This window comes from Castor canadensis, chromosome 6 (assembly GCF_047511655.1).
Source record: "Castor canadensis chromosome 6, mCasCan1.hap1v2, whole genome shotgun sequence".
Lineage (NCBI taxonomy): Eukaryota > Metazoa > Chordata > Mammalia > Rodentia > Castoridae > Castor > Castor canadensis.
This window is the reverse complement of record NC_133391.1, coordinates 45,435,218-45,457,850: the sequence shown is the minus strand read 5'-3', so window position 1 is coordinate 45,457,850 and position 22,633 is coordinate 45,435,218. Positions and strand designations below refer to the sequence as shown.

At 36.2% G+C, this 22,633-nt stretch overlaps 1 protein-coding gene across 1 annotated transcript in view; it reads left to right on the top strand.

Moving 5' to 3' along the window:
* The window catches only part of Brdt (bromodomain testis associated), a 59,441-nt gene that overhangs the window by 23,770 nt on the left and 13,038 nt on the right, over positions 1-22,633 (top strand). The window contains exons 11-14 of the mRNA XM_020158351.2: positions 13-165; positions 7,704-7,765; positions 10,701-10,875; positions 16,535-16,635. Of these exons, the coding sequence (XP_020013940.2) occupies positions 13-165; positions 7,704-7,765; positions 10,701-10,875; positions 16,535-16,635 (491 nt within the window). The remainder of the gene's footprint in view (positions 1-12; positions 166-7,703; positions 7,766-10,700; positions 10,876-16,534; positions 16,636-22,633) is intronic.

The window sequence follows — 22,633 nt, the reverse complement described above, 5'->3', positions numbered from 1 at the left end:
CACTCTTTGCAGCTGAGAAAGCACAACCATCCAAAGCCATTGGAAGCGGATCCCACCTGAGTGACAGCAGCAGCAGCAGCAGCAGCAGCAGCAGCAGCAGCTCATCCGGGTCTGAAAGCAGCAATAGTGATTCAAGCTCTTCTGACAGCAGCGACTCTGAACCAGGTTAGCTGTCCCCTTACTGCACCTCTGTTGGTGGAGCATTTTTTCTTGTAATGTTGAGACTTAACATTTTGGAGAAGTATTTGTTACTTACCCACGACCTGTAGTTTGTATGCCATACATATTTAATTGCATGTAGACAGTTTTACTATTTGATATACTGTGTAAAATATTATACATATGTGACTTGTAGATTTGTAATGTTGAAAATCAGTTTACTCGTAGTGAGATAGTCTGCAAGTAAATTATATCAGATCTTAAAACCAGAAAATAACAGATAATAAAATACTGATTTTCACTTCTTTTTAGATAATAAAAAGATTATTTGAGGGCATGCTTCAGTGTTCTCACTCTGATGTTACAAAGTGTGTCCTGTTTTGATTCTGCTTTCTGAATAGAACAAGAATTAAGGAACCAGTCATCCCAGAATTTGTAAAGTGGATTTTTTCACTTTATTAGTTTCTGCCCTGTAGAATATTATCTTTCATCTATAGAAAAATAGATGGAAGTACCATATTCTCTTGTATAATTCATCAGTCCTGTCAAACTTCAGTCATTCATGTTTTCTTTGCATTTTTCTTTGACAGTTATATAATTGGCAGTAATCACTACCCCCAAAATGCTGACTTGGCAGTATGTTAATGCCAAAAGGCAAATTCAGAATATTGGGCACTTTTGTGACTATAATTTGTTTTGTGTTAAATGAGATATTTCTTGTTGTAAAATTCAGTTCTCTTTCTTAATAAAAATAACCACATAGCCCATTCTGACTTCAGGAATTCTTACCATTTGGAAGAACATCCCTCTTCTTTCTGTCTAGTAGGGTTCGTTGGCTTGCAGTACATTCAGTTTTCATCTTGGTTCTATTTAATTTGTTTTTCTGTGGTACTGATAGCTGCATTTTGTTTCTGCAGCTCTAAAGTATATTGTGGTAAATAATTTTGTAAGAATAAACACAAATTTTGCGTTCATTGGAATTTGTCATACTAATAAATTTTAAAATTAATTCAGGGCTCTGATTACATAGTATTTCCTTATATTTAACTTCTAACCATAAAACATTACTGGAAAAAAATCTCAAGTTGCATTTAGTATTTTAAATTGTAATTAGTAATTGTATTTTCATCTAATAAAGCATTTGTGGCCTAATAAGTTAGAGCACTTTGTCTTTTATTTGTAGGATAAAACTCTTACGGTAATTATTAGTTTGAATTATTTAATTCAAATAATTCAATAAGGACTGGGACATGGCTCAAATTGTGTAGTACTTGCCTGACAAGTAGGAGGCTGAGGTCATTCCCTAGGACTGCCCCACAAAAAAACCAGTCAACCAAATAATTCAACAAATGCCTTGACTATTAGAGGAAAATAACTATATGCAGAGTTTTTCAATAAAGTACCTTACTTTAACCATGAATTATCCATTTCTAATAGAATATCCTACCAAATTACTCAAAGGGAAGAATGTTTATCATGAATTATATGGTCTTGAAATCGTGCAGTATCAATTTTTTTTCCCTAATTTTCCAACAGAATTCTAATCCTAAAACACTCCTGAGGTTTTTTTTGGACTAATATTTTTGGTTAATGTTATCTTTCCCAAATAAAATGAGTTGTTTTAAAATATGCTTTATTAGTGTGTGTGTGTGTGTGTGTGTGTGTGTGTGTGTGTGTGTGTGTGTACTGAGGTTTGAACTCAACTTGCTCTTGCTAGACAGGTGCTCTGCCATTTGTGCCATGTTCTCAGCCCTTTTTAAATGATTTTTGTTTTGAGACAAGGTCTCACTGAAGAGCCCAGGCTAGCTTTGAACTTTGTCTTCTTGACTCAGCCTCCTAAGTGCTGGCATATAGACATGCACCATCATGCCAAGCTTAAATACTTACTAAAATTAAAGTAGTAAAATTTCCTCCCTGCCCCCCACAGTCTCCTGAGTACTGGAATTGAACCCAGGGCCCTGCATATGACAGGCAAGCACTCTAACCACTGACTACACTCTTAGCCCCAATTTTTCTGTTGCAATCTGACACTATGGTCACTTTGCCTTCTAGCCTGATAAAATGAATTGTTTCTTTATCTTGAGATAGGTTCTCACTAGGTAACTCAGGCTGGCCTCACACTCTCAATTTTCCTGCCTTGTCCTCCCTAGGGCTGGGATTACAAGCATGCACCATCATGCTTAGCTTGTCATTTGTTTTTGAAATGTTAATTGTTTTATGAATAGTCAATGTATGTACTTTATTCTAAAAACACTGTTTATGTGTATTGTAAATTGCAAATGGAAAAGCTAATTTAATGGAAAAATATATCTTTGCTTAATATAGGCATAAATAAAGCAATAAGATCTTTTATGCTAAATATTAACTTCAGTTGTACTTATTAAATACTTTAAGACTCTTAATTTCTAGTGAGTAAGCTATCAACATTTTTTGCTTCTCTGGTAATAACAATAAGAATTATAAACAGAAGGATTATAAATTGTGAAAAATAAGCAAATTAGGCCACATCAATGCAATACTTATAGTAAAAATAATTAAAACATCTACATTTCTTAATTATGCACATAACATTTTCCAGGGACATTTGACAAATCCTTTGTCAAGTTTCAGGGTTGGGGGAAATGGGGTTATTTACTGAGAATATATAGTTTGTAAAAGTTGGGCATATGAGCAAAAATCTTATCTGCTACAACATGTACTAAAAATTAACTCAAAATATCAGTAAGATTTTATAGCGCTATAATTAATTATGACTTGTTCAGAACTGAAACCCACAGTTGAATTTCATGATTCTGAAAGTTGTATAGCTACTAGGTTTTTCTTTGTTTATTGGAAATAGGAAATATGAATATAATTTCATTTCTGTAAAATTTTAGAGAAAAACTTTCTGAATGCTTTGGTGACATTCTCTTCTGGTAGAAGGATAGTATCCTATGAAAATTTTTCTTAATCTACCTTTTAATACTTGTCTTCCTGAATTTTTATAATGACTTTGTTCTGTGCAATTTTCTTAACCAAGTCACAACCTTTTTGAATTTTAGTTGTCAGGCACAGCTGAACTCTGCATTTCTTCAGATTATTGTCTTCTTATTCTTATGGTAACGCTATATTGTCAGTTGATCTTTCTTTACTATGATACATTCTGTTTACAGGTGGCAAATGTTTTGAAGGTTATATCCAAGCATTTAAGGGTTGTAAATAGTGTTAGAGCTTTTCATTCTACTTTACTTAAATACTACCTTCTATCATTTTCAAACTTCAGTTTATGCACTCTTGAAAAATTTAGAATTATGTTTTTCTTTGTTAAGGAAGAGTAATTACACAGTAGAGCATGACTTTCCAATGAAAGTTTTATTTAAAAATCTGGGAAATTCACTTAATTCTCATCTCAAGCAAGATATTAAATCTGTTTCAAGGTAGATGTTATTAATGAAATCCCAAATCCTTCAAAAATGAGAATCTGTGGACTAGAAGCAGCATTTCATTGCAAATTTCAATGTAATTTGATTTGCTCATTTAAATTATCTTTTTTGACTGACATCAACATATGCAAATAGTCGTGCAGATAAGTCAAGAACTTTTATTACACATTGATATAAATATAAAACCTTTTAAAATTATTTTTCATAGCCGTCAAAATATCATTAAATGTCAGATCAAAGATGTAGGTGAAGTTGAAAAATAAAATTAATGCCAATGCATGTACCCTGTATTGGCTAGGTTGTGCTAGTATGTACCTATAAGCTATTAAGGGATTTTTAATGCTGAATACCTTGGGGCTACTTTGAATGATAAAACTGAGAGCAATAAAATTAGTTACTTTAATCCTTTGACATGGAGCAGCTCATCAATTGTAGTGCTTTTAATTGAAACCTTATGTGAAATAATTCCAGGAACTATATAGTGTAATACTTGTGAGATAGAATATTTCTTCCTTTTTTCTTTTATTAACTTTAGTGTAATATTCAGATAATGTTTTATTTGTTGTTGTACTAGGGTTTGAATTTAGAATCTCACAATTGCTAGGTAGACACTTTACATCTTGAGTTACCCCTTTAGCCCTTTTTGCTTTAATTATTTTTCAGGTAGTGTCTTGGATTTTTGCTCAAGCCAGCCTTTGACTGAAATTCTCTTATGTAAGCCAGCCAGTGGCTGGGACCACATGTGCACACCACCATGCCTAGCTTGTTGGTTGAGATGGGGTCTTGTTAACTTTATACCCAGACTGGTCTCAAACCATGATCCTCCCAGTATCTGCCTCCTGAGTAGCTCGGATTACAAGTGTGAACCACTTCTCCAAGCCAGATAATGAAATTTATTAGTTCTTAAAGTAACATTTCTTTCTTTTGTTGTAACCTTTCTTTGTTATCAGTGACTGGAAAGTTGGAATAAGGTATTTTGTCTCTTTAGTAATGTAACCGAGGTCTTCTATAAAAGTGACAAGAATGTGATTACATTTCTCATCAATTAAAGTATCGTGATTCAAAAGACTAGAAAAATAAAAATTGAAGGACCCAGGACTCGCAAAAAGCTTTCCATGTATTGAGGTCCATATTGAGCCTTGGGTCATCTCTGCACCATTTTGTGCACACGTTAGGTGTTCCTGAGTAAACAGACCATCTAGATAGTGCTTCTCAGCAGTGGCACCACATTAGAGTCACTGTAGAACTCTAAAGTTCCAAGTCTGAATCTGAACTGAATGGGAAGGGGAGCCAGGTATCTATAGTGTTAGGTGTATCCTAGGAATTCTGAAGTGCCACCGTGGTTGAGAATCATTGGACTAGGATTTGTTTTGTTTGTTTAGCTGTTTCTTTTTCTTTTTCTCCTTTTATTAATTGATAGGCATTTCAGTTGTTTCTGGCATTTCTGCTAGCATGGACAGTACCACTGTAAACATTTGTGTACAAGTTTTTGTTTGAAGATCCGTTTTTAAAATTTTTATATTATTACATTTACTCACATACGTATACATTGTTTGGCCCACCCCCTCAACCCCCCGGACCCCTGGCTGGATTTTGTTATTTTGTTTTGGTACTTTTGTTGTTTGTTGCTTTCCACTTTCTCACTAGTTGAAGGATCCTTAGTAAAAATGAATAAATAGTTTATAATTGGTTTGTTCTTGATATTAAAGTAACTACCAAAAACTTCAATGAAAATTGCCAAAACATTCTTTAAAGAAATGAATTTTTCAGTATAGAACCAATTGCTTGCTTTTTGTCAATAGGACATAGTTTGGGTGATAAGCTTGGGCAACTCAACATCTCTGGACCTGCTTTCTTTCCTATAAAATAAGGAAGCAGTCACCATGTAATGCCTGCCAATCATTTTTTTATATCTTGTCCTTCCTTTATACTGAAGCATGATTTGTTTTTCTAATTTAAAATCTTTAGTAGTTATTTCTACTGTATATGACATATTCTGCTTTTGCACTGTGGCACTAAATTCCTATTCATCTTTTCAGAATTTTAGTCCACATTGGCTTGCTGATATTATTTGGTATCTCTGAAGCATCTGTCTCAGAGCCGTGATAGATGATGGGTATTAAACCTTTGAACCAAATTCCAGCTCATTAAAAAAAAATTCCCAGTGCTAACTTTTTTATATAGTTTAAATGAAAGCTTTTTAATCAAAGTTTTGTGTTGAGTTTCTTGGGAGACAGGAAATTTGAATATATAATGACATATGTAATATGCATTTGATTAGCAGTTTATGTGCATTACCCAGTTCAGCCCTCTAAAGGTAGGTATGACTGTTAATCACAGTCCCCAGAGAAATTAGTTGGTAATGTATATGTTGTCATAATTGTTCTCAATTTAATTGATGTTTGATAGACCTGGAAGGGCTTCTGTATTAATTGAGGTATGATCTTAAGCTTAATGGCAAAAACATGTATATGCTTTGAATTCCAAAGGCCAGGAATTCATGAATAAACAGATGTTTATTATGCTTTTCGAAGGTGATTCTGCAAGTTTGGAATGAGAAACAAAGTGCTAAGTTATAGGCTGTCATCATTCATCTGTCTACAGTCTATTTGACACTTATGAGACATATATATACTAGGTGATTTTGATATTTTTAGTTAAAATTGTTTGATACCTTTTGCTAGTATCCTTCAGATTCTGAGGTGCTAATTTTTATATAACTCTAAGCTTCAGTATTATATATCAGAAAACTAAGGTGATGCTCTTAAATATTTTTTAGCAGAACAGAAATGTAGTATGTCATATTTTTATTATACTTAGGAGTTTATATTATAGGATATTGAGTTTAGGTGCATGTTTGAATAATTAAAATAGATGTATAAATGTGTATGTATTATATGATCATATTAATGAAATCTGTCTTTTTTTTGCTTTTTGTTCAAAGCTGAAACTAATTTCTCCCTTAAGTGTCAAGGCCACCTCTTTATTCTGTCTCCCAATCTCCCTCCAAACACTTAAATAATACTTAGCTGAGTGACATTAAGATGGCTCATGTCATTTGAAATACTTGAATTCTTTAAAGCACAGCATTGAGTGGCATTTAGCAATTTTAACAATGTCCAGCATCAAACATTTTAGGAGAGGAAAGAGCAGGAACACATCCAATGGAAACTGATGGCATTTCAGGAGGCAGAAGGTAATTATTAAAATTAGAATGTTTTAAGTCTGAATAATATTTGGTGTTGATGAGCCTTGGTGCCCTGGAGCCTGAAGCAAATAACACTCAGGTGGTTCATGAGAGCTGACTTGGACAGATGGACGGAGGCAGTTTGTGCTTAACCACACTGACCTAGACTTATGATGGAGGAGTAGCCCCAGAATCAACAGTAAGATAAACAAAGGGGGACCCCACTGATACCCTGACAGAGAGATCTCTTTTTTGTACCTACTGCTACTGCCAGTGTCAGCCATACAGGTGTTTCTAAAGGTAAAGGGAGTTCTGTAAACCCATTTGTTGCTATTTACTTGAAAATCAAATATCTTGGAAGTAAAGAAAGTATTAATTAGATGGGATCTTCAGTATAGTGCTTAGCAAGCAGAACAGACCTTACCACAGAAATCAAATAGCTTCACTTACAAGAAAAGATGGCATACTCTCAGATAAACAACTTACCCTTTCTCTTATGGTAAATTCTTAATTATTTTATTTAAGCCTTTTATAGCTATATCTATGGCTATTTTTAATAAAGGATTATTTAAGTATAATCAGTACTGCTTATTTGAAATCTTATTATCTCTGTTTGATAGCTTGTTCCTTTTTAAATTCACTTATTAAAAGCCTTGGCTGTGGAGTAACACACTTGTTTTTTGCTTGAATGTAATCCAAGTTGGAATTTGTGAGTGGGTGTTTGTTCCATGGGGAAAAGAAAATATCTTACCCCATAAAATAGCAGTATCCTTTAGAAACTTTGGCTAATTCAAATAGGGCAAAAAACTTGTGACTATACTTCTTGATAAAAGAAATTGGTGAAATTACCATTTCATTTCTAAAATGGAAAAATTATCACTTTTTGGTGTTTTAAGCTGACAAATGTTGAAATAATTATCCATATGCATTTACAGAAATGTTTCCAAAATTTACTGGAGTAAAACAGAATGATGTGCCTCCTAAAGAGAATGTAAAGGTAAGCTTTTATCTTAGAATTTAAAATACTATGGATGTTATACTCACTGGTGTAGTAATATAGCTTTCTTTAAAACTTTTTTGTTAGCTTGGTACCACTGGCTCACACTTATAATCTTAGCTACTCAAGAGGTAGAGATCAGAAGGATCTTGGTTCAAAGCCAGCCCAGGCAAATAGCTCACAAGAACCTATCTCAAAAAACCCATCACAAAAAAAAAAAAAAAAAAAAAAGAGGGCTGGTGGAGTGGCTCAAGGTATAGGCACTGAGTTCAAACCCTTTTCTGTTGTTGTTGTTTTGGCTGGGCATGGTGGTATAAATCCTAGCACTTAGGAGGTAGAGGGAGGAGCATCATGAGTCAAGGCCAGTCTGGAGCTACAATAGCAAGACCCTGTCTCAAAACAAGAAAAGAAAAGAAGGGCTGGTAGGGTGACACAAGTGGTAGAGCACCTACCTGCCTAGCAAGTGTGAGGCCCTGAGTTCAAACCCCAGTACCATAAAAAAGAAAGTCTGAAGAAACAGAGAATGAAAATTACTATTTTATTTGCAAAGTTGTCATGGTTTTCAGCTCCTTGATTAAGATTTCAAAGATTTCTTTCTAAAAATATTTACCAGAGAAACTCTTGGGCTTCATTTTTCTAATAAGATATAACTCTTATGTAAGTCAAACAGATAAATAGAGCAAATTGTAGAAGTTTCAGTTGAGAATCTGAATATAAGTAACCACTTTGGTGCTCCTCAGGGTACACATAGTAGGATATGCATAGTTTTATGCACACAGTAAGGCACAATTTCTCAAGAAAAGCTAGGAAGAGAATGGGAGTTAGAGTTTCTATAGATAAAGCTTATAACTCCCAACAATCGCACTTCTATATTTGTTTAGTAGTTCACATGAAAAGAATAGAAGTAATTTTATTTTCACTAATTCAGGTTGTTATCCTCATATAAACATTTTATACTGTGTATACACCCCAAATGTAGAATTACAGTAAACTTTATAATAACCTCTAACTAGGTTAGGAAAATGCAACAATAAATAACAGTCCTGAAAGAATTCTAAGTTGTGAAACGGGAATTAATCACAATTAAAAGATTATAATATGTGCTATAATTTGTATGAATCATTTTTTAAAGATGAAGGAATGGTGTTGGCGTAGCTAAAGTGGTAGTTGAACTAAAGTTCAAACTCTAGTTATTACCAAAAAAGAACAGAAAAGAAAGTCCTGTCCAGAGGTTGTACCAGTGGGAGGGTAGAGGGCATTAAAAAAAGGGAGAAGGAAGGCAAATATGGTGAAAGTACTACCTATCCATATGTGAAAATGAGAATTGTTGAAACTGTTCTGAGAAGGGAATAAAGGAGAAAGATGGAGGGGGTGAATCTAAGATATATTGTAGGCAGTTTTGTAAATGTCACAATGTACCCATGGTACAACTATAATATGCTAATAAATAAATTTTTAAAAAGAAAAAGAAAAGGAATATGCACTGCCTGAAGGAGGAACAGATTTCACAGAGGAGGTATTGATTAAAATGGGTTGTAAATGATTGGTACATTGAGACTTACTGTTTTAGACAGAAGTAATAGCATTCATGAAGAGAGGCAAATAAGGCATAGCAAGTGTATTCAGGAAAATGTGGCAGTTGAAACTGTTTATAAGGGATTAAAATACTTGAAGGATGAAATAGGAAGGGTTTTGGATACCAAAGAGAAGTGTTAGAGTTTGTAACTTGGAAAGGAGGACTGAAATCTCAAAGAGATGCTATTTTTAAGATATAAATGGTCCATCTTATAGGTATTAGTGAAATCAAAACATTATGTCAAGATATGAAGGATCTCTGAAAGCATTCTCAATACATAGCATGTAGAATGCCACATTTACGAGCTATTTTAGCCAAAGTTTTTTCAATTTCACTAACTGAGGAATAAATTGCCCATTAATGATCAAAGAGAAAGAGGGTACACATTAATTTATATATTCATGAATGAATGCACTTATTTGTGTATTTCAGAAAGTATTGTTTGCTGATTTAACCCTGAACATTAGACTCCTAGCTTTGGGCTTGGAGTTGGGATAAACCTTCCAATGTTATTCATTTTATTCAGGCTGCTGTAGGTGTTATTTGTAGACTTGCCTTATCTACTCACTTGTCCCAGTCCTATTAGAAGGAGGTGAAAGGGAATCTCACCCATATATGTGCTTTCTGTACTCAAAGCTTAGTATGTAACTTTAGTTCTATAACTTAGCTTGTCACTGAATAGCTGTGGGAGTTTAGGTAAATCTCTTCTATTATTTCTAAGTCTTATTATAAACCATAAGTGGAGATAATTATACCTAATTCATAAAATTGTTTTGACAATTAAAAACTTGGTCTAGTGCCTCACACGTGGTATGGATTAAATAAATGTTAACAATTATGACACAACTTTCATTTAATAAATACTTAAGCAAGAAAATAGTGAATTAGTTTTATGGGATGATGATGATGATAATGCAATTTTAAATTTCTCCCCTTATGTCTTTCGTAAGGGGAGTAATTTAGTAAGGACAAAGGGGTAAAGGAAGTGGACTGACGTGTTGATCTGTTATAAAAGTTCAGTTTTTATTTTCATTGGATCCCAGGAAACCTTTTGAAAATGATGAGCACACTTAATAACATACTTGTAAATCTATGTGTACTAATAACTGAAATCATAGGCTTTGATTAACTCTACCTCATAAACTACATAATGGCCAAGTTATTTAATCTTTCTAAATCTTAGTTTTCTCATCTGTACAATAGAGATCATTATCTCTTATGGGTTTATGTGATGAAGGTATTGTGGTATTCAAAAGTTATCACTGAATTACATATTCTTTCCCCCTTATGTTTCTGTTGTCTTAGTTATGCTTCCTGTATAGTTAAAACTCTGTGATAACTTTATTTAACTTTGTCTAGCAGATACAATCTTCTGTGCAAGGTACAATCTCTGTTGAACCAGCCCTTGCTCAGCAGAGCACACACCCATGTGGAGCACCAGTGAATCATCACCAGCTGGCACATGGTTACCAAGAGTCAGAACACCCACATACTGCAGGGAACATTGCACATATACAGAGTCAGCCTGCTTCAGGTAAGAAACTAATATGCAAACAACTGTGACTGAGAAACTGACCTCCAAACCCATACATGAAAGTATTGAGGTCATCATCAATGTTACAAATCTTATGTAGTAAGTTCCAGGTTGGAAATTATGACTGAAATAAACAGAAATGATCTGCTTTAGCCAGGCATGATAGTTCATACCTGTAATTCCAGCTACTGTGGAGGTGGAGATAAGGAGGATCAAGATCCAAGGCTGGCCTGGGCAAAAGTATATGATCCCATCTAAAAACACTAAAAAAGCAAAGAAGCCTGGGAGAACTTGGCTCACAAGATAGCATGTAGCAAGCACAAGGCCCTGAATTCAAACCTAAGAACTGCCAAAAAAATAAAGAAATGAAAAGAAACTATCTGCTTTATACCCATAGGCACTAATTACATGCAGAAGAAATTTATATATATTTACCCTCTACTTAGAACTTATAAACTTAGAAATTTTATATACATTGGCATATAGGCTATGTAAAAAAGCCTACCACTACCCAAGTGCATACTACGAAGTTCTTAACCACTTCAGCAAATGCTGCACATGTTACAAAGGTAGGCTGTAATGAGGAAAAGGTATTTTAGAGATTCTGTCTAGGTAGAGAAATGAAGTTTTATATATATATATATATATATATAAAATAGTTCACAGTTATAGAAACTTAGGCTAGAAATTCTAATTTCAGTAATGAGATTCCTCGTTACTAAAACTATCTCCCCAAACTGGCTAAGTTTTATATTGTTTGATTTGCCTTTATAGCCATCCTCTCATCTCATTAAAAGAGGAAGGTTTTGCTTGTCTCAATGGTTGGGGTGGGAATTGGATACTTTTCCAATATCCATGAGCCCAGCCTAGAGAATGCCAAAACTGTGAGACACTAATGTATTTAGGTCTAGATTAGAGGCAGGTGTGAATATTTATCATCCATATCTCCTTCTGCCTAGGCTGTTCCTTGGTTTCCACTTAGCTTTCCAAGGGCAGAGGTAACTCCCAAACAGAAAAGATTTCTTCTCTCAAGAGAAAAAATAACCAGGGACTGTGGCCATAGCTCAGTTGTAGAGCATGTGCTTAGCATGCACAAGGCCTTTGGTTCAATTCCCAGCACTTAAAAAAAAGTCAAACAACAAACAGGAGAGAGACAGACAGATGGACTGGAGGGCATCCCAGGAAGAACAATATGGAAACATCTGCAGTATGAAATATTTATGTCCATCCTTTTCTGGAAATAAATTTTTAAGATATTCAAAGAAGAGAATGATGATATGGTAGTCATAGGTCCTGATTTATTTTGAATAGCAGTACTACATTTGGGTATTTTATTTTGAATGCAACAAGGAACTTTGAACAAGAGCATAGCAAAATCAAGATTTTAGTGGATGAGGGAGTAGCTTAGTGGTTAAACATTTGCCTTGCATGCATAAGGCCCTAGGTTCAATCCCCAATGCTGGGGAAAAAAAAAAAAGGATTTCATACCAGGAAGAGATTGCTACTAGCTAGAGAGTGAATTAAGATGAGGATGCTGTGATGTAGTTAGGACTAAGTCAGGGAGGTAGGTGTTGTAATCTATTATTACAACCCAAACTGATGCCATAAGCTATAGAAAAGATATGGATTAGAAACATATTCTATGGCATAATTAATAGACTTTGCTAGAATAAATAACCTTCCAGGAGATTACCTAATAGTTGGATTAAAAATAAGAGGTAGAGCTTATTTGGAGCAAATAAGATACTATACAATATCTAACTGAAAACATAAAAAAAAATGGGCATCTGGAACTAACAGGATGTAACAGGATGTAATTTAGGAATTGCCAGTATTGAGAGCTTGCTTGGAAGTTCTAGCAGGGGAGTGCAGCTACTCATAGACACTTGACAGAAGAACAGGCCTCCTCTGTCCAGGATGGTTGTCGCCTTCAACAGAGTGTGTAGCTTCTTGAGAGATTCACATGGAATGGTGAGGGAAGAAGGGACACCACCTAGCCAGACAGATCAGCTGAATAAACCATGGAGAGCAGTGGGGTGACAGATACCATAGCTAGATTGCCTTCACATCATACAGAAGCTACCTGAAGTCATGAAAATGAATAATAACCAGGGAAATGTGCAGATTCAGAAAGACAAAATTCTAAGAAAACCTCAGTAAAAGAAGAAATAAGAGATAATCCAGAGGTAATAGGTACATCTGTAATCTCAGCTACTCAGGAAACTGAGGCCAGAGGATTTCTTGAGCTCAGAAGTTTAACACCAGCCTGGACAACACAGAGAAACCTCATCTCAAAAAAAGAAAGAAAAAAAGAAGGGGTAATCATAGATAGGAGAAACGTGGAAATGGTATAATAGAAACACAGCAAGGAAGGTTTTAAATAGAAACTAGTGTCACAAGTATCACACACTGCAGAGCAGCGTTGAGCTGGGGTGAGGACTGGAGAGGACTGGAGAGGATCAAAGCTGGTGCTGTTTTCATAGCCACTGTGAATTCATAGCCAAACTGCTATAAACCGAGAAATAACATAACCCGGGTAAAGCTTGTTGGTGAAGATGGCTGGGGCCTTAACAGGAAGATGGATTTTTTTTTTCAAGCAGTGTGTGAGGTTGTTTTGTTTTTGAGTGTTTGAATTTGAGAGATGGGAATACATTGAAGGCTGATTAGTAAAAAAGTAGGGAAAACTTGCTCCTTATGTTAGAGTATGTTTGTAGAAGAATAGTAAGGATAGACTTGCCCTTGAAAAGGAATAAATACAATGAAAAGCAATGGTAAAAATAATGCAAAAAGGGTATTTTATCCCTATTTTAAGAAAATACTCTATCTCTGAAAAGACAAGCTTTTAATAGCTAAATCCTCAGAAAGGATAAGTCTACTGCATTATCTCAGATTATGTTACGTGTTGCCTGTAAGAAACAGTATCATGTAAAGGGAGTTTGGATGAAGTGAAGTTGGCTATTCATTCTACTGTAGTATTTGGCAACTGTAGGTGGCGCTATGCCCAAGGGAAATTGCAACTGTATACAAATAGAGAGAGAAATTTACTTTTCTGGAGTTTAATTGCAATGGAAATGAACTTTTGGTTAAACCTTATCTTAAATTTAAATGATTAATAAATTTTATGCTGAAATTTTCTCATTGAAAAATATTTTGACATTTTCTTCATGCCTCCAATTTTTCACCTTCACATAAAAAGGAACATTTCCCTTTCATTAAGTTGAAATTTTTAGTCACAAAAGATTACTAACCCAATCCTTACAATTTGTCCTCTCCCTATCACTTAAAAATCTTCACTGAATTGTTTTTAAAAAAAATACTAATTCTGCCATATCAACATAAATTCACATGGCAAGTGAAAAGACAAATCAGGGAGTTTGCCAACTTGTAGAAGAAATGACAAACTTAGCTATAAAGTGAAAACAGCATAACTTAAAAGAAGCAAAAGCAAAATTTAAGGAAGTAGGGAAGGCAGAATTACCTGATTTCTTTGACAGATGCATACTTTACAGACTAAGTATCATTTGAGCTGGGCATTGGAGAATAAAATAAGACTTCCCTATGTATATCTGGAACTGACAGGCATTCCAAATGGAGGAAGCAGAATATATGTGCTTTTATTTAAGAAATCAGTAATTCAACAGCTACTGGGGAGGGAGAGATCAGGAGGATCATAGTTCAAGGCCAGCAAAAATTTAGAAGACCCCCATCTCAACAAAACAAGCCTGCTGCAATGGTATGGTGTGCACCTGTAATCCCAGTTATATGAGAGGCCATGAGTAGGAGGATCATGCTTCAAGGCTGGCTCTGGGTCAAAAGCAAGTTCCTCTCTGAAAAATAACCTAAAGCAAAAAAGGTTGGAGGCATGGCTTAAGTGGCAGAATGCTAAACCCCAGTACCACCAAAGGAAAAAAAAAAAAGTTTTGCTTGGATTCACAGGAATGTGGGAAAATACATTTGAAAGGTAGACAACAGATACAGATCATAAAGACCTTGGAATCTAGATGCTGTGGGTTTAGTGATAAAGATATAGTAAGTGGGGATCCAGTGAAGGTTTTTCAGAGTGTGCTTCAAGATAATGGATCTGCCGATATTATTTAGGCTAATTGAGGAAATGGCTCATAGAGATTAGAGATATGGAGGAAACCAATTGGGCTCACTTGGATGGAAAAAAAATGAAATGATGGAAAGACAGAAAAGGTCAAAATTTCAAGGTAGAATGAGTAGAATGAGGAAATGTTTTGTTCTTGCTATGCTCACTTCTATTCTCTGATGCTTCTGGCTCTCCTTTTAGTCTCACCTTCAATAAGTGTGGTTTAGCCAGAGAATCAGTCGAGGGACTGATGGGTGGTAGAAGCTTAGGTGTAAGCTCCTACAATTTGTAAATAATCAGGATTTTGTGATCTTGAGTCAGTTAACAAAAACAGTAATTCAGTTTTAGTTTGTCTCCTCTGTGCTTTGGATACTAATTAGGCCTATAGACAAAGACTACAAAGTATTAAAACAAATGATCAGTTAAGTTTCATACATCAGTATGCTCTTGGTTGTAAATTATGGAAAACTCAACTCAAATTGACTTAAACAATAAGGCATTTTGTAGCATACATATCCAGGAGGACAAAGGTAGTTCAATCTTTTTGGCATGGTTTGATCAGGGTTTATAATCTATTTCTGTAGTTTATCTTCACCCATAATAACAAATGAAATATTTGTATGAAAGCTTAAGAATTAATAAGAGGGTCTGGGTTCAATCCCTAGCACAAAAAAAAAAAAAAAGAAGAAGAAGAAGAAGAAGAAGAAGAAGAAGAAGAAGAGGAGGAGGAGGAGGAGGAGGAGGAGGAGGAGGAGGAGGAGGAGGAGGAGGAGGAGGAGGAGGAGGAGGAGGAGGAGGAGGAGGAGGAGGAGGAGGAGGAGGAGGAGGAGGAGGAGGAGGAGGAGGAGGAGGAGGAGGAGGAGGAGGAGGAGGAGGAGGAAGAGGAGGAAGAGGAGGAAGAAGAGGAAGAAGAGGAAGAAGAGGAAGAAGAGGAAGAAGAGGAAGAAGAGGAAGAAGAAAAAGAAGAAGAAGAAGAAGAAGAAGAAGAAAAAGAGTTAACAAGATTTAATGGTTATCTTCACCTTAGAGAGTCAAAGTTTTGCATTTCTTAACCCATCACCAGCTCACTAGCTATCATAATCAGCTATGTCAGGTCTCTGTTTTCCAATTCTTCGTGTTTTATTTGTTCTCAGATTGGCCACCCATCACTGTCTTTTCCGGTATTAGTTGCTCTTCCTGAGTTACTGGTAGGGAAACAGAATGGTCATCACTCTTTTAGCTTAATCAAGACCCACCTCTGGAGCTGAAGTTAGTCCACAAACTGAAGAGCTCTACAGCAGGGGGACAGAAAAGATAGATTTTGGCCAGTCAACTACGATTTCCATTATTCCTCATGCTGACCAAAACTAAAACAAACAATAACAACAACAACAAAAGGTCACTTTCAAAGGAGAAATGTTTACTTTTACAGTATAACAAAGTCCTCAGGGAAGAATGCTCCAAAGTTAAGATGCATGAAAAATTAGTTATTTTATACTCATAGTGTCTAGCTTGCAGGGAAAAAGAAGAAAAAATTCTGAATATGATGAAATATTTTGATTATGCCATTCTAAAAATGTGTGCTTCTAGGTGATTCCCAACAAGTCTTAGATGGCCCCACTGTGATGCATCCATCTGGTGATAATGACACAATGGTGTTAGAATCTGAATGTCAAGTTCCTGTGCAGAAGGTAAAAGCAAGTTATTTTTTAAAAGGGATTTAAAATTGAATTGGGACAAAAGATATTTTAAACCCTAACTTTTTTTCTTTCCTTTTTTTAAAAAATTATTGTTATACTGGGGATACAATGTGACATTTACAAAAGTTCTTACACTGTATCATAGTTGAGTTCACCCTCTCCATCATTCTCTTTTATCCCCATTCCTGGAACAGTTTCAGCAGGTCTCACTTTTCCATTTACATATGTGTGTACATGATATTTCTACCACATTCACCTCCTCTGCCCTTTCCTTATGTCCCTAAGGAAAGGTACCAACCCCCAAACCCCTGGTTTACCTTCCTGTTCTCTCTTTTTTTTTTAAAGACATTTTTGTTTGTTTAAAATAGCTCTACAGGGAGTTTCATTGTGACATTTCCATATATATATATATATATATGTATATATGTATTATAACTCAAATTGATTCATCCCCTCTATTTTTCTCTTTTCTACCTTAGTCCCCTTCTTGTGATTTCAGCAGGTTTAAAAATTCTATGTTCATTCTCATATAAGAAGTACATCAACCTTATTCACCTTCTTAACTTCCTTCTTTTACCCTGCCTCTCTCCTGTGTGACTTCCCCTTAGTGTGACCAGTTTTCATGATATTTCTGTGTTTGTATTGCATCTCTGTTCTACCTATGAGAAAGCGTGTGGCCTTCGACTTTCTGAACTGGCTAACTTCACTTAAGATGATGTTCTCTAGTTCTATCTATTTACCTGCAAACAACAGAATTTCATTCTTCTTTGTGGCTGAATAAAATTCCATCTTGGCTGTTTCCATAGCTTAGCTATTGTGAATAATGCTGCAATAATTTTTTTTGGTGGGTCTGGGGTTTGAACGCAGCTTCACAATAATGCTGCAATAAACATGGATGTGCAGGTGCCTTTATTGTAACCTGACTTATGTTCTTTTGGGTACAATGGCAGTTCTATTTTCAGTTTTTTAAAGAGCCGCCATACTGTTTTCCATAGTGATTGTACTAATTTATATTCCCACCAGCAGTGTGTGAGGGTTCCTTTTGCTCCACATCGTCACCAACATTTATTGTTGTTTGTGTTCTTAATGATGACCATTCTAACAGGAGTGAGGCATTTCCTTTATGGCCAGGGAGGTTGAGCATTTCTTCATGTGTTTTTTTTTTTTTTGCCATTTGGACTTCTTTAAAAAAGCTCTGTTTATTTCATTTGCCCATTTCTTCCATGGGTCATTTTTTTGGGAATTTAGTTTATTGAATTCCCTATGTATTCTGGTTATTAACCCATTGTCAGTTAGATGTCAGTCCTATCTCCTCTTTGTTGCTGAGACATTTGAGTTCTATTTAGGAAGTCATTGCCTATTCCTATGGATTCTAGTGTATTCTCTGCTCTTGCACTAGCTTCAAAGTTTCAGGTCTTACATTACAGTCCTTAACGCACTTTGAGTTACTATTCCTGCAGGGTGAAAGACATGGATCTAGTTTCAGTGCTCTGCTTACAGATATTCAGTTTTCTCAGCAACATTTGTTGAATAGTCTGTCTTTTCTCCATTGCATGTTTTGGGTGCCTTTGTCAAAAATCAGGTAGGCATAGCTTCATGGATTCACATCTGGGTCTTCTATTCTGTTCCACCAGTCTTCATGTCTGTTTTTGTGCAAGTACCATGTTAAGCCCTGACTTGAATGAGATTTTTGTATCTCTAAGCATAATTTTTGCTTATGTAATTAAAAGAAAATACATGTAAGCAACACCTTTCCTCCATCCACTACCATCATTCCTCATGCTTATGTGTAACTGCCATCCCAATTTCTTTTATTTGATTCTTCTCCTCCTCCTTCTCCTCCCTCCTTCCTCCTTCCTTCTTTTTCTTCTTCTTCCTTCTTTCCTTTTTTGCTGCTGCTGTTCTGCCGGGGATAGAATCCAGGGCCTTTTATATACTAAACATGTGTGTCAACATCGAGCTATGTCCTCAGCCTCTTGTCCTGATTTTTAAAAAAATTTTTAATTTATTCATACATGCATACAATGCTTGGGTCATTTCTCCCCCCTTCCCTCACCCCCTCCCTTACCCCCTTACCCCTTGCTACCCTGCACAAACTATTTTGCCCTTATCTCTAATTTTGTTGAAGAGAGAATATAAGCAATAATAAGAAGGACCAAGGGTTTTTGCTAGTTGAGATAAGGATAGCTATACAGGGAGTTGACATGCATTGATTTCCTGTGCATGTGTGTTACCTTCTAAGTTAATTCTTCTCGAACTAAACCTTTCTCTAGTTCCTGGTCCCTTTCTCCTATTGGCCTCAGATGCTTTAGTTTCTCTGCATAGAGGGCAACAAATGCTATCTAGTTTTTTGGGTGTCTTACCTATCCTCATACCTCCCCTTGTGTGCTCTCGCTTTATCATGTGATCAAAGTCCAATCCTCTTGTTGTGATTGCCCTTGATCTAATGTCTGCATATGAGGGAGAATGTATGATTTTTGGTCGTTTGGGCCTGGCTAACCTCACACAGAATAATGTTCTCCAGTTCCATCCATTTACCTGCGAATGATAACATTTCATTCTTCTTCATGGCTGCATAAAATTCCATTGTATATAGATACCACATTTTCTTAATCCATTCGTCAATAGTGGGGCATCTTGGCTGTTTCCATAACTTGGCTATTGTGAATAGTGCTGCAATAAACATGGGTGTGTGGGTGCCTCTGGAGTAACCTGAGTCACATTTTGTTGGTTATATCCCCAAGAGTGGTATTGCTGGATCACATGGTAGATCAATGTTTAGATTTTTAAGTAGCCTCCAAATTTTTTTCCAGAGTGGTTATACTAGTTTACATTTGCACCAGCAATGTAAGAGGGTTCCTTTTTCCCCACATCCTCGCCAACACCTGTTGTTAGTGGTCAACACCTGTTGTTAGTGGTGTTGCTAATGATGGCTATTCTAACAGGGGTGAGGTGGAATCTTAGTGTGGTTTTAATTTGCATTTCCTTTATTGCTAGAGATGGTGAGCATTTTTTCATGTGTTTTTTGGCCATTTGAATTTCTTCCTTTGAGAAAGTTCTGTTTAGTTCACTTGCCTATTTCTTTATTGGTTCATTAATTTTGGGAGAATTTAGTTTCTTGAGTTCCCTATATATTCTGGTCATCAGTCCTTCATCTGATGTGTAGCTGGCAAATATTTTCTCCCATTCTGTGGGTGGTCTCTTCAGTTTAGAGACCATTTATTTTGTTGAGCAGAAGCTTTTTAGTTTTATGAAGTCCCATTTATCTATGTTATCTCTTAGTTGCTGAGCTGCTGGGATTCTATTTAGGAAGTCCTTGCCTATACCTATTAATTCCAGAGTATATCCTACTCTTTCCTATACCAACTTTAGAGTTTGGGGTCTGATATTAAGATCCTTGATCCATTTTGAGTTAATATCGGTATCTGTATGGGCATAGATTTCTCTAGATTTGGGAAATTTTCTGTAATTATTTTGTTGAATATATTACACATTCCCTTTGCTTGCACCTCTTCTCCTTCTTCAATGCCCATGATTCTCAGGTTTGGTCTTTTGATGGAGTCAGTGAGTTCTTGCATTTTCTTTTCACAGGTCTTAAGTTGTTTAACTAATAGTTCTTCTGTTTTTCCTTTAATTACCATTTCATCTTCGAGTTCTGAGATTCTGTCTTCTGCTGTTCTATTCTGCTTGATTGGCCTTCCACGTGTTTTACATTTCTGTTTCGTTCTTTTTTCTGAGGTTTTCCATATCCTGAGTCACTTCCTTTTTAATGTTGTCTGTTTTTGTCCTGAGTTCATTTATCTCTTTATTAATCATGTTCTTTGTTTCACTTTAGTGTTTATATAGTGCTTCTATGATTTCTTTTATTTCTTCTTGTGCTTTCTCAAATTCTCTATTTTTGTTGTCTTGGAATTTCTTGAGTGTCTCCTGTACATTTTGGTTGACCTTATCCAGTATCATCTGTATAAAATTCTCATTGATTACTTGGAGGATTTCTTCTTTCAGAGTGTTCTTGTGGGCTTCATTGGGTTCTTTGGCATAGTTTATCTTCATTTTGTTGGAGTCTGGATCTGAGTATCTGTTTTCTTCATTTCCCTCTGGTTCCTGTACTAATTGTTTGCTGTGGGGAAACTGGTTTCCCTGTTTTTTCTGTCTTCCCATCATTGCCCTTTGTGTTGTTATTGTCTCTGTACTGTGTGCAATTAAGTATTTTCTAGCTTGTAATAATAACAATGATGATATTTAGAATGGAAGGGTGAGAGGAGAGGGAAAGCAAAGAAGGTAAAGAAAAAAGGGAAAAACAAGTAAACATGTAAAAAAAACCAAAACAAACAACAATAAAAATAGTGTCAAAGATATAAACAGGGAGAGATAGTGTACTAATCAACAGTAAGCTAAGCAGGCATTAGAGAGACAGAGGATAAAAAAAAATCTTCAAGTTCAAATGCAATGAAGTTTCAGTTTTAATAATTTTGGTGTTAGTCCCTCAACCTCCAATCCTGGAGATAGTGTCTCAGAAGTAGTTCTGTTGTTGTGTTATCAAAGGGGAAAAAAACCAAGAAAACAAAAAAAAAAAAACAACAAAGTGTCCCAAGTTCAAATGCAATACAATTTCACTAAGCTTTTCAGCATGCAGGTGTAGTTCGGTTGTTGTCTCATCAAAGGAAGAGAAAAAGAAAAAAAAAGAATCTGGAGACAGCTTTGTGAATGTCTATCTGAGGCTGTGGCTCACCTGCCCACTGCTGTCAGCTAGCTGTTGCTGGAGGCTTTATTGATTACAAGGTTTCCCCTCTCCAAGCACACTGGGGGAGGTGGCGCTACATTGCCTTCTCCAGCCAGTGTGTTTATTTACAGTTCATGTGGGAGGTGTCCCTTCCCCCCTCTCCTCTCACTGCCACTTTTACAAGCTTTCCCACTCCTGGTTGCTGGGTGGGTGCCGCCACTCCTGCCTTCTCTGGCCGGCTTGTTTATTTACAGTTCCGTGGGGGATTGCCCCTGCCCCCCTCTTCAGCGCTCAGGGCACCCCACCCTCTTTGCTACATGTTTTTTTTGTTGTTGTTGTTGTTTATTCAGTTTGTTTTTTTTCTCTTTTTTCCCTGGGTGGGGGTCATCTATCCAGGGGGCTATGCTGATGTGGCCCAGGGTTGTCTGTGGGAGTACTGCATACCGCTTAGCTCACCTGGTGGTCTGCTTCTTCCCAAGTGGTGTGGGTGCTGGCATCCGGCGGTGCAGGATCCCTCCTGGTTTCTCCGTTTAACGTGGAGTGGGGATGCTATGCTCAGGCTGAGGTGTGGAAGGGTCAGAGTTTTGCCTCTTCTCAGTGGTTTTTCCTGTAAGGTGTATCTCCAGCATCTCTCGGAGATTTTATTTTAGGAAGCACGCTTTCTGCTTCCTCCCTCTAGTCGCCATCTTGGAATCTCTCTACTTTTACACTTTCTATACTGGAGAACTGAAGCACTGTTTGATTCTTGCTTCCCAGATGGTCAACTCTGGAACTCCCCCAGAGCAGCGTCCACATGTGCAGCCTACCCAGGGGTTGGCCATCCTGATTTTTTAAAGCGTGTCATAAAATCATCTTTTAAAATCTGAGCAGGGGAATTTTTAATGAGTCTTACATGTGCTTAATCTTCAAACCACACACTGATATCAGTCTTTTAACCAACATTATAGATGTTTGAGATGTATTAGGTATATCAGGTGCTATTTTAGGTATTTGAGTATAATTCTCAGAAACTACATATGAAGGGATATTTGTTCTATATGTCTTCTCTCTCGCTCGCTCTCTCTCTTCCTCTCCTTTTCCTTCTCCCTCTCCCTCTCTCCCTCCCCTTCTTTTTTCCTTGTAAGTACTTCAAAGGACAAACTTCAGTTTTAATGTTGAGATTATTGTTTGTGTACACTTAAGAAATCTAAATCACATTCTGTGGAGCATACAGACTTGGCCCTAGTGCTAAATTTCTTCTTCCCTCTCACTCTCCCTTTCTGTCTT